The 16,165-nt window shown below is 46.9% G+C and overlaps 1 protein-coding gene across 3 annotated transcripts in view; it reads right to left on the bottom strand.

The window, feature by feature from the left end:
- myrf (myelin regulatory factor) overlaps nucleotides 1-16,165 on the bottom strand; it is a 243,668-nt gene that overhangs the window by 19,162 nt on the left and 208,341 nt on the right. For all 3 annotated transcript variants that reach the window (XM_078221259.1, XM_078221257.1, XM_078221258.1), the window contains 5 exons: nucleotides 12,052-12,160; nucleotides 9,102-9,211; nucleotides 8,436-8,596; nucleotides 4,533-4,605; nucleotides 2,409-2,497 (listed from right to left, as the gene is read on the bottom strand). In XM_078221259.1, coding sequence (XP_078077385.1) covers nucleotides 2,409-2,497; nucleotides 4,533-4,605; nucleotides 8,436-8,596; nucleotides 9,102-9,211; nucleotides 12,052-12,160 — 542 coding nt within the window. The remainder of the gene's footprint in view (nucleotides 1-2,408; nucleotides 2,498-4,532; nucleotides 4,606-8,435; nucleotides 8,597-9,101; nucleotides 9,212-12,051; nucleotides 12,161-16,165) is intronic.

The following is a 16,165-nucleotide window of genomic DNA, read 5'->3' as shown; positions in this document are numbered from 1 at the left end:
GACAGGAAACAAAGAGTAGGAATAAATAGATCAATTTCCAAACGGCAGGCAGTGACTAGTGGGGTACTGCAGAGATCAGTGCTAGGACCCCAGCTATTTACAATGTATATTAATGATTTAGATGAGGGAACTAAATGGAATATCTCCAAATTTGCAGATGACACAAAGTTGGGTTGGAGGGTGAGCTGTGAGGAGGATGCAGAGATGCTTCAGTGTGAATTGGACAAGCTGAGTGAGTGGGCAAATGCATTGTAGATGCAGTATAATGTGGATAAATGTGAGGTTATCCACTTCGGTAGCAAAAACAGGAAGGCAGATTATTATCTGAATGGCTATAGATTGAGAGAGGGGAATGTGCAACGAGACCTGGGTGTCCTCGTACACCAGTCGCTGAAGGTAAGTATGCAGGTGCAACAGGTAGTAAAGAAGGCAAATGATACGTTGGCCTTCATACTGAGAGGATTTGAGTACAGGAGCTGGAATGTCTTGCTGGAGTTATACAGGGCCTTAGTGAGGCCACACCTGGAATATTGTGTGCTATTTTGGTCTCCTCATCTGAGGAAGAATGTTTTTGCTATAGAGGGAATGCAGCGAAGGTTTACCAGACTGATTCCTGGGTTGGTGGGACTGATGTTTGAGGAGAGATTGAGTCGGTAAGGAATATATTCGCAGGAGTTTAGAAGAGTGAGGGAGGATCTCATAGAAACTTATAAAATTCTAACAGGACTAGACAGGTAGATGCAGGAAGGATGTTCCATATGGCGGGAGAGTCTAGAACCAGGGGTCACAATCTATGGATATGGGGCAAACCATTTAGAGCTGAGGTGAGAAGAATGACCTATCCCTGCGACTATTTTCTGTATTTCTATGAATGCAGCTCCAAAAGCATACAGGCAGCTCCAGCACAAAGCAGCTTGATTGGCCACCCATCCACCATCTGAGACACTCACTCCCTCTCCCAGTGGCAGCATCTTCAACTCACCAAACCTGCTTCAACATCACATTCCAAATCCATGACCTCTGCCACCTACAAGAACAAGGGTAGCAGGCACATGAGAACACCATGCCCAAGCCACACACTATCCTCCTGACTTGAGAATATGTTACCGATCCTTCAGTGTTGCTGGGTCAAAATCCTGGAACTCCCTTCCTAACAGCACTGTGGGTGTACCTACACCACACAGACTGCCAATTTCGAGAAACAGCTCACCACAACATTCTTAAGGGCAATTAGGGATCGAAAAATATATATACTGGTCTTATCAGCTCAGACGAAGGCTCATCCAGACTCGAACCATTGGCTCTACTCTGTCTCCACAGATGCTGTCAGACCTGCTGAGATTTTACAGCCTTTTCTGTTTTTGTTTCAGATTCCAGCATTTGCAATATTTGGCCATATCTTATTGGTCTCATCAGTGAGGTTCACATCCCATGGGAGATTTTAAAAAAAATCAGATCTGCTGTGTAGGATCCTTGTGATATTGTGACAGCAATGCGGGGCCCTGTGAGATACTGGGACAACAATGTGGTGCTGTGTGTGATATTGGGACAGCAATGTGGGGCCGTGTGTGATACTGTGGCAGCAGTGTGGGATTCTGTGTGATATTGTGATAGCAATGCGGGGCCCTGTGTGATATTGGAACAGCAATGTGGGGCCGTGTGTGATACTGAGACAGCAATGTGGGGCCCTGTGTGATATTGGAACAGCAATGTGGGATTCTGTGTGATATTGGGACAGCAATGTGGGATTCTGTGTGATATTGGGACAGCAATGTGGGATTCTGTGTGATATTGGGACAGCAATGTGGGATTCTGTGTGATATTGGGACAGCAATGTGGGATTCTGTGTGATATTGGGACAACAATGTGGGATTCTGTGTGATATTGGGACAACAATGTGGGATTCTGTGTGATATTGGGACAACAATGTAGGGTCCTGTGTTAATTGGGGCAAGGATGATAGATTCTATGTATTGGCGAGACTGTGATGTGGAATTGTATGCGATATATTAAGATATGGGATCCTGTGTGATATTGGGACTATAATGAGGGATCCTGTGTGATATCAGGATGGGTGTGGATCCTGTGTGATATTGGGTTGGGTGTGGGATATCAGGATTGGAATATGGGAACTGCAGGATATCAGGATGCTCACTTGGGGGAGGGTGCATGGTTTTCGATTGGTTAAGTGTGGAAACTCTCACCATGCTCTGTGTAACTGCGAGTGTTGATGCTCTTACAGTGAGCCAGGACTGCACAGTTTTGGAAATATACACCTTCAGAATGTTTCACAAGATTCTTATTGAAACATGAGTTCTGCAAGATACCTGACCAAGGCAGCCTTAGCCTTATACTTCGACCCGAAAATTGCAAGCACCAGATTACATGTGGAAAGCCTTAATCCTTACCTGAACGCCATGATTATAACGAGAGCTATGATGGTGCCTTGGAGAAACCTTTGGCTGAGGCAACCCTGTTCTGTTGGATTGGAGTGAGCCTGGGGATGGAGACACACAAGGATTATCTTTGGGAGATAGACTATCCTATAGGGTGCATCTAAATTAGAATGGAAGGCAATTTGAAAAGCCACAGGGCTGGTGACAAACATGTCTGCCTGCTCCTAACCGGAGAGGTTCCAGCACCTGGAAACCTTCTTCTCATTTTCTTTCTCATTTATCTCAAAGGTGTTAATTTTGCTCGAGGAGGGTTTTCACAGGCACTGGGCACACATCAGTATTTTATCTAAATCTCCACGCTTCATGCGTAAGCTGGACATTGAGCATCAGCAGACTCTTTCAAACTGAACACAACGGAGTCAAATACATGTTCATCTGATGATTACGTGCGTCTTGAACTGGAACGGGTCTCAGGATGTTAAATCCTGGTCTACTTCGTCTCCTCTCAGAGCGAGGCTGGCGAGGACAATTTGTATCACGTGAATATAGTTCTCGAATGCAGCAGTGACCAGAAAGCAAAAAGCTGGCACATTCTGTTGTGAATGGCCTCACTGGGCACTGCATTCACCCACTGAGCCAGAGGGGGAGATGGAGGGAGGTGGGGTGGTGGGGGTGAGGTGGGGCGGTGAGGTGGGGGTGAGGTGGGGAGGTGAGGTGGAGTGGGTGGGAGGAGTTGGGAGGAGGGGTCATTAAACAGGAAAAAGCAGCGACCACTCTAAAAGAATGTGTGGTCAATTCAGGTTAAACACCAGAGATTCCGTTCATCATCTACTATACAATCTTGTTCTGGTTATTTTGAGTTTATTTTCTATTTATGATACGATTCATTTAACCTCAGAGCAAATGTTTAATGAGCAATAATTTGTGAGTCAGATAGAACTAAACAAAAAAAATCCAGATGTACTTTATCTACAGAGATAATAGTATCGAAACGTTGAGAGGCAGATACGGGAGAAAGAATTGCAAACCAAAGCAGCAGATTTTGTAAAAGCTCATTCTCCATTTGCATCACTGACAAAGCCGGCAATTATTGCCCATCTCTGTTCTGCTGCAACTAGGTGGCTTCTTAGCTCACGTCAGAGGGCAATGAAGTGTCAACCATTCAGGGCTGGACTGGAGTCACACGCAGAGCTGGACTGGAGTCACACACGGGGCTGGACTGGAGTCACACGCGGGGCTGGACTGGAGTCACATGCAGGGCTGGACTGGAGTCACACGCAGGGCTGGACTGGAGTCACACGCAGGGCTGGACTGGAGTCACACGCAGGGCTGGACTGGAGTCACACGCAGGGCTGGACTGGAGTCACACGCAGGGCTGGACTGGAGTCACACGCAGGGCTGGACTGGAGTCACACGCAGGGCTGGACTGGAGTCACACGCAGGGCTGGACTGGAGTCACACGCAGGGCTGGACTGGAGTCACACGCAGGGCTGGACTGGAGTCACACGCAGGGCTGGACTGGAGTCACACGCAGGGCTGGACTGGAGTCACACGCAGGGCTGGACTGGAGTCACACGCAGGGCTGGACTGGAGTCCCACGCAGGGCTGGACTGGAGTCACACGCAGGGCTGGACTGGAGTCACACGCGGGGCTGGACTGGAGTCACACGCGGGGCTGGACTGGAGTCACATACAGGGCTGGACTGGAGTCACATACGGGGCTGGACTGGAGTCACATACGGGGCTGGACTGGAGTCACATACGGGGCTGGACTGGAGTCACATACGGGGCTGGACTGGAGTCACATACGGGGCTGGACTGGAGTCACATACGGGGCTGGACTGGAGTCACACGCAGGGCTGGACTGGAGTCACATACGGGGCTGGACTGGGAGCACACAGCAGCTTTACTCCCTTAATGGACATCAGTGAACCAATAGGTTTTTAACAACAATCTGACAGTTTTCCAATGATACCAGCTTGCCAGATTTTTAAACTGAATTTAAATTCTCAGACTGCCATAATGGGATTTGAAGTGATGCAAAGACAGATGTAGTAAACTACAGGGAGATCGAGGGAGAAGTGAAGTCCGACAGGCTGAAAGAATTTAACTCCTTACCATTCTTACGGATCCATACCTTATTGCCAACCTTTGGGTGCCTTTTCTTATGTGGCCCACTTCCTGCCCGACTAAAATGACTGCCAGTTTGGCTGGAAATGAACAGAAATATTTCTTCAGTGAACAGTTCAGAGGCGCATTCCTTTATCACAAAAACAGAAAATGCTGGAAAATCTCAGCAAGTCTGACAGCGTCTGTGGGGAGAGAATAGAGCCAATGTTTTGAGTCTAGATGACCCTTTGTCAGAGCTGGATTCCTTTATAATGGACTGAGTGAAGCCGATAGCCTGAGAACTGATGCCCATTGTGCTGAAGTGCATCAGTGCTGGTGGACTCAGTGCTTACTGTGTAACTGGGTGTGAAAGCCTGAGGCCTACTCTGTGCTCAATGTACCCAGCGTATTTGCGTCCAACCTCAACATAAAGCACTGGGAGCCTGCACGCAGTCTGTCAATTGGGTTCATATAGGTCTCAAACCCTATTCAAATTATGGCTCGTCCCCATCACAGGCACTGAAGTGGAAACATAATTTATTTTCCTGCGAGGCTTTCACCAGGTACTGAGGCCACTTGACGTACCTCCTTCTGGCTACTCTTAAAAGATTCCTCTGGCATTGTGCTCCCCACTCCTTGTCAACTGTACCCGTATCTATCGGCAACAGTTGCCATTTGTGTGTTGCTGATGCCCTGAGATCCAATCCACATCATCCTTGTGCTACATGGCCGCTCAGGTGAGATCATCTGGTTCAAGCATATGCACTCATGGGACACCTTGTCCTATTGTGTAACCGGGATTGTATTAACGGTCCCAGTAACAATAGATATGGAAAGGATACTCTACGCTGGATAGGTACAAGCATCTGTCAATGGTTACTGTACAAATACTGAGAGTGCTCATGTCAAATTATTTTCTTCGTTATTTTAGCAGAAGCGCATACATGCTCCCATTAAAATAATGGAAAGCAAAATTTGATGCAAATGTATTAAACATTTATATAACGTTGCTGACAGTAATTTTATCCCTTGTGTAACTTCCTCACTTCAGAGAGGTTGTAGAACACATGATGCTGCCCCATAGTCAGCTTCATACGCCACATTTTTGTCATAGGAGAGCAGTGCCATTTTAGCTTTTCCAGTATCCAGTGGTAGATTCTGGATAACAACACTGCACTCTCAAATAGATATTCCATCCTCCCATGGCATCTGTCTGAGGGGAGGGGGATTTGGAATGGGGGTAGACCTCTTTCTGCAATGGAAATAGGGTTCTAATCGCACCCAATCTTCCCAGCCTGGAGCCAATAGTATGTTCGCCAGCCCTGGGCAGGCTTTGCTGGAGCAATTCTGTTGGTCTGGCGATGAAGGCAGCCTCTGTTGTGCCTGAAAACACATGTAGTTTAAAAATAGATTCTGGGGTCCCCTCTTCGGGCCATGGGAATCCCCAGGAGCAGCTAGCAAAATATAATTGAGTGGCCACCACCACCAGGAGAACACTGGATGGCCTTTTTTGACCTCACAAAGGCTTCGATCCTGTCAGCCACGAGGCATTATGGAGCATTCTCCTCCATTTTGGCTGCCTTCAAAGGTATGTCACCATCCTCCATGTGCTCCATGATGACATGGAAGCTGTGACCCTGACTGATGGATCCACCGTAGACATGATTCAGGTTCAGACTGGGGTCAAGCAAGGCTGTGTCATCGCACCAAAGCTCTTCTCAATCTTCCTTGCTGCAATGCTCCATCTCCCCTTCAGCAAGCTCCTTACTGGAATGGAGCTAAACTACAGAGCAACAGGAATCTGTTTAACCTCCATCGCCTGTGGGCCAAACCCAAGGTTGTCTCATCCTCAGTCAATGACCCACAGTATGCAGATGGTGCTTGTGTCTGCGCACACCCAGACCAAGCTCCAAGCCATCGTCAACACCTTCACTGAGGTGTATGAGAGCATGGGCCTTACACTAAACATCCGTCAGACAAAGGTCCTCTACTAACCTGCCCCCACAGCACTCCCCCACTCCCACCACTTTCTATACCCTGGGAGTCCACTGTTAACAAGGCATTGCTGAGGTGTGATGAGGTTCAACACTGCCTTCAGTTGCCAGCACAGCCATCGGTTGCCTGAGGAAGACAGTGTTTGAAGACCAGGATCTCAGACCCAGCACCAAGCTCGTGGTCTACAGAGTAGTGGTGATACCCACCCTCCTTATATGGCTCAGAAACATGGGCCAAATCCTTACCACCTCCATATGGAAAGGTTCCCAGAACGGAAATCTCTGTCTGAACGAGGTCATAAAATCCCACCCATGGACTATGTACAGCAGGCACCTCAAAACTCTGGAGAAGTAGCACCAGCACTGCCTCCACAAGATGCTGCAAATCCATTGGCAGGATAGGTGCACCAATGTCAGTGTCTCGTTCAGGCTGAAGCATTGACCGTGCTTGATCAGCTCCACTGGGTGGGGGGGGGGGCACATGTCTGACACAAGACTCCCAAAACAAGCACTTTAATCAGAGATTCAACACGGCAAGCCATGTTGGCCCAGGAGGGCAGGGGAAATGCTGCAAAGACACTTCAAAAATCTCATTGAAAAAGTGCAACATCCCCAATGATATCTGGGAATCCCTGGCCTGCGACCACCAGGAAAAGCATCTGGGAATGAGCTGAACACCTTGAGTTTCATTGCTGAGAACAAGCTGAAGCCAAGCATAGACAATGGAAGAAGCACATGACAACCCAGGCACCCAATCACTCCTCCAACCACCATCTGCCCCACACGTCATGGAGATCGTAGATCACACATTAGACTCCTCCACAGCGCTATTGTGGTGGCAAGTCATCCTTGACTCCCAGGGACTGCTTAAGAAGAAGGAAGATGCCTGGACCTCATAGGCACCACATGCCCAGCATTCAAGTCACAAGAAATGTGTCGGAGACTGATTTTAAGAACTGTGATATATGAGCAGCTGTGCTGAGTGTCGTTGGGCCCAGAGTGTGTGAAACGAGAGCAGGCGTTACAGTCAGTGCCAGGACAGCTTCTCCATGGGCCCAGCTGCTTCAGACTCATTGAAAAAACCAATGATGGGAGCTGAAAAACCAGGCCATTAAGTCCCCAAAGAATGTTCCAGTAGTGTGATATGATTCACTAACTCTTATTGATTTATTTAAGTTTAGTTTATTTATTTGTGTCACAAGGAGGCATACATTAACACTGCAATGAAGTTACTGTGAAAATCTCCTTTTAATCCAGAGAAAGAACTCTGTCTATATTTTTGCCTCTTCTTCTAATCAATCCCTGGAGATCTTCTCCTCTTCTATCACCCCTTAAACTGTAGAATCCCTCACCTCCTCTTTCCAGCTTAAACTACCCAATCATGTGGTGATTGTAGGCAGCAGAATGTTTGATGATTCTGCATCTTCACACACACACCATTTTCTTTTGGAGGGGGGGATAGTGGGGAAAGATTGGAAGGATTATTATAAACCTGTTGAACCACGTCACGTACATTCCTTCACTGGCTAACAGGTCCTGGAGTGGGAATTGGAACTGGAGCTAAAGGCAAATTACTGCAGGTACTGGAATCTGAAACAAAAACAGAAAATGGAAGAAAATCTCAGCAGGATTGACAGCGTCTGGAGAGAGAATAGAGCCAATGTTTTGAGTCTGGATGACCCAGAGCTCGAATGCTGGGTCTATTCTCTCTCCAGATGCTGTCAGTCCTGCTGAGATTTTCTGGCATTTTCTGTGTTTTTGTTGAAACTGGAGCTCAGAGGCAGGGGCACTGCGTACTGAGCCCAAGAGCTCTTGCCCACACACTGATGTCCAAGCTAACTAGTAAGTATATTATAACCGAGAAAAGCAGCAACCCGAATAATATTCGATGTTTGTCAGCAAGTATAGCACATGATGCTTCAGCTGCATTCCAGTACCTGAGAGTCCCTCCACTGACTGTGGATTTCATACTGTCCAGGCGCTTCAGTTTGGCTAGCTTCCGGCTCCACGTCTCCAGCTCGTTTATCCGAGTCTCAAGGTTGTCGGTCAGCTTACAAAGTTCTTTGACAGCGCCTACATTCTCCATGAAAATCCGCTCCTGCATGGGACAGGGAGGATAAAAACATAGAAACTTAAACCCGCCAAGCATTACACTGTAACAATTATAATGCTATTGCACAGTTAAGCTCACATGAAAAGTAAGGATCAAACTTGCTCTCGATCCAGCATATTATCACGGATTCTGCTCTGATCAGCATTCCCTTTGCACAAAATCTCCTCAAAAGCGAAGTAACCGCATGACCTTTAAGGTTCAGCTCCACCTAACCTCTTTGCACAGATTGTCATATATTCCATGGGCTGTCAATACTTGTAATCACATTTTTACACTATTGTAAATACTAGAACAAATAACTGAGCTTCTGTGGTTCTTGGACAAAATGCTTCCCTTTTGTAATCTAGTCTCTGCTTGTTTTTTTTTCAATGCTTCACTGCATCTTTAACTAGTTAAAAGCTTGGCAACGTTGGAAATACTGACTGCTGGGACCAGGAACAGCCTTGGATTCCCGGTTATATTCAGTCCAGCCAGCAGGGGACCACTCTACCTTATTAACCACCAGGAAGTTCTCGATGGTTTCTCCATTGGCGCACACCACATCCCCCGACTCCTTCACCGCCTCGGGCAGAATCTCCTTCACCTCTTGTGCGATAACACCTGGTGGAAAATTGCATCATGTATGTATCAACATCACAAACACTAGGATGTTAAAGAACACACCTTTAGAATTCTGTCAATATTCTTACCTCTCTCCTCAAGGCATGGAGAAATGAATGACATTGGGAATTGTGCTGGTATCTGCTACAGTTTCTCCCCAATTAATGGTCTAGAATCACAGAACTGTTACAGCATAGTAAGGGCCATTTGGCCCATCGTGCCTGCACTGGCTCTCTGAGTGAGCAATGCACCTAGTGCCATATTTGCCCACTGTTTATCCAGTCAGGTACTGACCATTGCTTGGTTATGGTTCTAATAACATACACACTCAAGCAATATTCCTACAGAAATGGTCAGCTTGGCTAATTGCCCCTCTCAGGCACTGAAGCAAAGGGGAGGCTGGTTGAGATTAGTTAACTCTGTACTGAAGGTGGCACAGTGGTTAGCACTGGTTGAGATTGAATAAACTGGGACTGTTCTCCCTGGAAAGACTGAGGCTGAGGGGCGAACTGATAGAAGTTTATAAAATTATGAGGGGTATGGATAGGGTGATCATTTGGAAGCTTTTTCCCAGGGTGGAAATGACAATTACAAGGGGGGACAAATTCAAGATAAGGGGGAAAGGTTCAGTAGAGATGTGCAGGGAAAGGTTTTTTTCGCACAGAGGGTGGTGGGGGCCTGCAATGCACCGCCAAGTGAAGTGGTTGAAGCAAATACATTAGCGACATTTAAGACAACATGATTGGCGCAGGCTTGAAGGGCGAAAGGGCCTGTTCCTGTGCTGTACTGGTCTTTGTTCTTTGTTCACTGCTGTCTCACAGCGCCAGGGACCCGGGTTACATAGAACATAGAACAGTACAGCACAGAACAGGCCCTTCGGCCCACGATGTTGTGCCGAGCTTTATCTGAAACCAAGATCAAGCTATCCCACTCCCTATCATCCTGGTGTGCTCCATGTGCCTATCCAATAACCGCTTAAATGTTCCTAAAGTGTCTGACTCCACTATCACTGCAGGCAGTCCATTCCACACCCCAACCACTCTCTGTGTAAAGAACCTACCTTTGATATCCTTCCTGTATCTCCCACCACGAACCCTATAGTGATGCCCCCTTGTAATAGCTCCATCCACCCGAGGAAATAGTCTTTGAACGTTCACTCTATCTATCCCCTTCATCATTTTATAAACCTCTATTAAGTCTCCCCTCAGCCTCCTCCGCTCCAGAGAGAACAGCCCTAGCTCCCTCAACCTTTCCTCATAAGACCTACCCTCCAAACCAGGCAGCATCCTGGTAAATCTCCTCTGCACTCTTTCCAGCACTTCCACATCCTTCTTATAGTGAGGTGATCAGAACTGCACACAATATTCCAAATGTGGTCTCACCAAGGTCCTGTACAGTTGCAGCATAACCCCACGGCTCTTAAACTCCAACCCCCTGTTAATAAAAGCTAACACACTATAGGCCTTCTTCACAGCTCTATCCACTTGAGTGGCAACCTTTAGAGATCTGTGGATATGGACCCCAAGATCTCTCTGTTCCTCCACAGTCTTCAGAACCCTACCTTTGACCCTGTAATCCACATTTAAATTAGTCCTACCAAAATGAATCACCTCACATTTCTCAGGGTTAAACTCCATTTGCCATTTTTCAGCCCAGCTTTGCATCCTATCTATGTCAATTTCCAGCTTGGATTACTGTCTGTGCAGAGTATGCACGTTCTCCCCATGTCTGCGTGGGTTTCCTCCGGGTGCTCCGGTTTCTTCCCAGTCCGAAAGACGTGCTGGTTAGGTGCATTGGTCATGCTAAATTCTCCCTCAGTGTACTCAAACAGGCGCCGGAGTGTGGCGTCTCGGGGATTTTCACAGTTACTTCATTGCAGTGTTAATGTAAGCTGACTTGTGAAACTCTCAAACATGCCCAGTTGCAAAGAATCATAGAATCCCTACAGTGCAGAAGGAGGCCATTCAGCCCATCAAACCTGCACCGACAACAATCCCACCCAGGCCCGATCCCCGCAACCCCACACATTTGCTAATTCCTCTAATCTATGAATCCCGAGACACTAAGGGGCAATTTAGCATGGCCAATCAACCTAACCTGCACATCTTTGGACTGTGGGAGGAAACCAGAGCACCGGAGGAAACCCACGCAGACACGGGGAGAATGTGCAAACTCCACACAGACAGTGACCTAAGCCGGGAATCGAACCCAGGCCCCAGGAGCTGTGAGGCAGCAGCGCTAACCACTGTGCCACCATACCACCCTCAGTATGAGTGTAAAGCTCAGTATTTACTGAATCATATAATCCCTACAGTGCAGAGAGAGGCCATTTGACCCATCGAGTCTGCACCGACTCTCCAACAAGGAATCTGACCCATGTCCTATCTGCGCAACCCCACGTACTTACTCCGCTAATTCCCCTAACCTACACACCTTGGGATACTAAGGGGCAGTTTATCATGGCCAATCAACCTAACTTGCACATCTTTGGAGTGTGGGCAGAAACCAGAGCACCCGGAGGAAACCCACACAGATACGGGAAGAACATGCAAATCCTACACAGTCGCCCAAGGCTGGAATCAAACCCGGGACCGCAGTGCTGTGAGGCAGCAGTGCTAACCACTGTGCCACTGTGTGAACCTACTAAATATCCTCCTTTTATCCCCACCATTTCCTGGCCTGGGTGACCTGCTCCTTACTGTCAATCAGCTGATAATGACTAAGAGACAAGGCCTGGGGTCACTTGCCTATCCACGGAACATATCAAGCCCAGGACCCCAACTCTTCAAGAAATCGTGGGCCTCCGAGTGCCTTATTTCCCCCAATCTGTCGGTGCTTACCTGTCTCAGGTGTATTCTCTATGCCTGCTGTGGCAGCAAACTCGGGTTTGTATTGATACTGGACCAGCCGCATCTGTGTGATCCTTCTCAGCTGCTCTGTGGTGTCCACCTGCATTCACACAAAAGCACAGTTGGAGCCAGAAGCAAGATGGTTGAAATCTTCAAACTCAGATTGTGGCTGTTCCCTTCCAATAACATTGGAAAGCCCGTTAATTAGAGACTGGATGGTGCAATGGGATAGACAGTGACTTTTCATCTCTGGGAAATTGGTCAAAACCCAATCCAGATGAAAGAGATGACAGTACAACAATCGGCTGCAAATGCATCTGGGATCCATCAGCAATGTTCCCTCTTAGCTGTGTGGGTGTGTGGGTGTACAGCAATCTGGAATATACTGTGTAGAACAATCAACAACACACACAAAACCAATATTCCCTTAAGATGTGTAGGTGCACAGCAATAAGCAGGCTTTTAAAAAATTCATGGGATGTGGGCTTCGCTGGCTGGGTCAGCATTTATTGATCATCCCTAACTACCCTTGAACTGAGTGGCCTGCTCGGCCATTCCAGAGGGCAGTTAAGAGTTAACCACATTGTTGCTGATCTGGAGTTGCATGTAGGCCAGACCAGGTAAGGATGGTAGATTTCCTTCCCTGAAAGACATTAGTGAACCAGATGGGTTTTTACAACAATTCACAAATGTTTCACTGTCACCATTTTAATTCCAGATTTTTATTATTGAATTCAAATTTCACCATCTGCCTTGGTGGGATTTGAACCCGGGTCCCCAGAGAATTACCCTGGGTCTCTGGATTACTAGTCCGGTGACAATGCATGATGAAATTTTGAGAGCACATTGTCCATTAATATCCATAAAGAGAAAGGGCCCATTAATATTTTAAACATGATATCATAGAATCCCTACAGTGCAGAAGGAAGCCATTCAGCCCATCGAGTCTGCACCTACCCTCTGACAGAGTATCTTACCCACACCCTATTCTTACAACCCTAGATATTTACCCCACTAATCCCCCTAACCTACACATCTTTGGACACTAAGAGGCAATTTAGCACGGCCAATCCACTTAACCTGTACATCTTTGCACTGCGGGACGAAACCAGAGCACCCTGAGGAAACTCACGAAACATGGGGAGAATGTGCAAACTCCATACAGTAAGAAGTCTCACAACACCAGGTTAAAATCCAACAGGTTTATTTGGTAGCAAAAGCCACTAGCTTTCGGAGCGTTTGTCAGGTAAGATCTTACCTGACAAAGGAGCAACGCTCCGAAAGCTAGTGGCTTTTGCTACCAAATAAACCTGTTGGACTTTAACCTGGTGTTGTTAGACTCCTTACTGTGTTTACCCCAGTCCAACACCAGCATCTCCACATCAAACTCCAAACAGACAGTGACCCAAGCCAGGAATCGAACCTCCATCCCTGGCACTGTGAGGCAGCAGTGCTAACCACTGTGCTGCCGTGCTGCTCACACCTGTGGTTACACTGAAACATTAACCTGTTCTTCCTTTACAGCTTTTGATGCATCATTTAAAAAATTCATTCTTGGGTTATGAGAGTCGCTACTAGGCATTAACTGCACATCCAGAGTCATGGTTGAGAAGATGGTGGACCTTCTCCTTGAACTACTGCAGTCCAAGTAGTGATGATACTCACACAATGCTGCTGCCTAAGATGTTCCAGCATTTTGACCAAGCAATGATATAGAACAATAAGAAGATGAGAAATAGGAGCATTAATAGGCTATACTAACCTTTGAGCTTGCTCTGCCATATAATAAGATCATGGCTGATCTGCAACATCACCTCCATTCCCTTCCTTAATCCCATATCACTTGATTTCCTTAGTATCCAAAATCTTTTGACTTCTGTCTCGAATAAACTCCTCAACTGAAAATGTATAGCTCACTGAGTTAGAGAATTCCAGGGAGACACAACACTTAGAGGGAAGTGAACTCTTGTATTCTTCAGCCTCCCAGCATTTACTCTGATAAATCTCAAGGATTTTATAGGTTTCAATGAGATCACCTCTGATTCTTTTCATCTTTTGGGAATATAGTCACTAGCCCACTAAATCTCTCTTCTTAAGACAACCTCCCTGCATCCCAGGAATCTAGTCTAGTGAATCGACGTTGCACTCTCACTTTGTATCTGGGAGGCGAAGGCACACTGACACACCATCAGGGGGCACTGTTTTCAAAGCATGCCCATTCCTGTTCCAGTTCCCACGGGCAATGGAAAATCCGGCCACAGAATCTTGTAGAACGAGGCCATTCAGTCCACCGTGCGGTTCATGTGCTAACTCATTGAAAGAACTGCTCACTCAGTTCCATTCCCTTATTTTTTCCCCGTGGCCCTATAAATGTTTCTTTTTTAACTATATATTCAATTCCCTTTGGAAAGATCATCCTTTTAGGCGGTGCGTTCTAAACCATATCAACATAAATTCAGCAATACTGTTGATGTTAACTATTCTAGTCGATATACACTCCAAGACTATGATTGCCAAATGTAGCAGAAATATTCCTGGAATTAGGGTAAAGGGAGTTTGTCTCTCCATCTAACCACTCAGACAGAAAACCACTAACAAATTGGGAATTCCATACAATGGGGCCACAGAGTTGGCCTCAAAGCCAGTTAAGCTGTTTTTAGCTAACACAAATGTACATGTCTGTTTACAAAGCTGGCAAAGTGACATGCCAACAGTTTCATCAGGGTGAAAACACTCATTAATAGCTTCAACACCATTTATTGCCATTTACCAACTCAAGGAGTTGGTTTGCAGGTGCAGCAGGTAATTAAGAAGGGAAATGGAATTTTGTCCTTCATTGCTTGAGGGATGGAGTTTAAAAACAGCGAGGTTATGTTGCAGCTGTATGAGGTGATGGTGAGGCCACACCTGGAGTACTGTGTACAGTTTTGGTCTCCTTACTTGAGAAAGGATATACTGGCACTGGAGGGGGTGCAGAGGAGATTCACTAGGTTGATTCCGGAGTTGAGAGGGTTGGCTTATGAGGAGAGACTGAGTAGACTGGGGCTATACTCATTGGAATTCAGAAGAATGAGGGGAGATCTTATAGAAACACATAAGATTATGAAGGGAATAGATAAGATAGAAGCAGGAAAGTTGTTTCCACTGGTGGGTGAAACTAGAACTAGGGGGCATGGCCTCAAAATAAGGGGAAGCCGATTTAGGATTGAGTTGAGGAGGAACTTCTTCACACAAAGGGTTGTGAATCTGTGGAATTCTCTGCCCAGTGAAGCAGTTGAGGCTACCTCATTGAATGTTTTTAAGGCAAGGATAGATAAATTTTTGAACAGTAAAGGAATTAATGGTTATGGTGAGCGGGCGGGTAAGTGGAGCTGAGTCCACAAAAAGATCAGCCATGATCTTATTGAATGGTGGAGCAGGCTCGAGGGGCCAGATGGCCTTCTCCTGCTCCTAGTTCTTATTTCCAGAATTTTCCACATTTAAAGCAGATTTCCAGCCTCTGCAGTATTTTATTCAAATGTGTACTCTACCTGTGTGCAGAGAGACCACTGCTTGAGCTAATGTGAAAGTGGCCGGGGTGGGGGGGTGGTGGGTGGGGGGAGGGCTAGCACTCTTCTGCTGATGTACCATAAGCCTATAAAATAGTGACAAAGTAGGCAAGATTTTTTGGCCTCACTCGTCCCGAAACCGTAAAATCCCGCCATAGTCAATGGATCTTTCCAAGGCTCCGCCCCTCGCCTGCTCCAATTCCCGTGGCGGGCGGGCCAGTAAATTTCCGGCCGGTGTGCCTGACAGGGCGGTTATTAATATTAAATGACAAAGGTCGGATTGAGTGAACTGGAGGCACACTATAGCAACTCAAATTGGGGCGGCACGGTGGCACAGTGGTTAACACTGCTGCCTCACAGTGCCAGGGACCCAGGTTCGGTTCCAGTCTTGGGCCACTGACTGTGTGGAGTTTGCATGTTCTCCCCGTGTCTACGTGGGTTTCCTCCGGGTGCTCCAGTTTGCTCCCACACTCCAAAGGTGTGCGGGTTAGGTGGATTGGTCATGCTAAATTGCTCCTTGGTGTTCCAAGATGTGTAGGTTAGGGGGATTAGTGGGG

The sequence above is a fragment of the Mustelus asterias genome, chromosome 9 (genome assembly GCF_964213995.1).
Source record: "Mustelus asterias chromosome 9, sMusAst1.hap1.1, whole genome shotgun sequence".
Lineage (NCBI taxonomy): Eukaryota > Metazoa > Chordata > Chondrichthyes > Carcharhiniformes > Triakidae > Mustelus > Mustelus asterias.
Note: the sequence above shows the minus strand (reverse complement) of the source record. Positions and strands in the feature narration are given on the sequence as shown.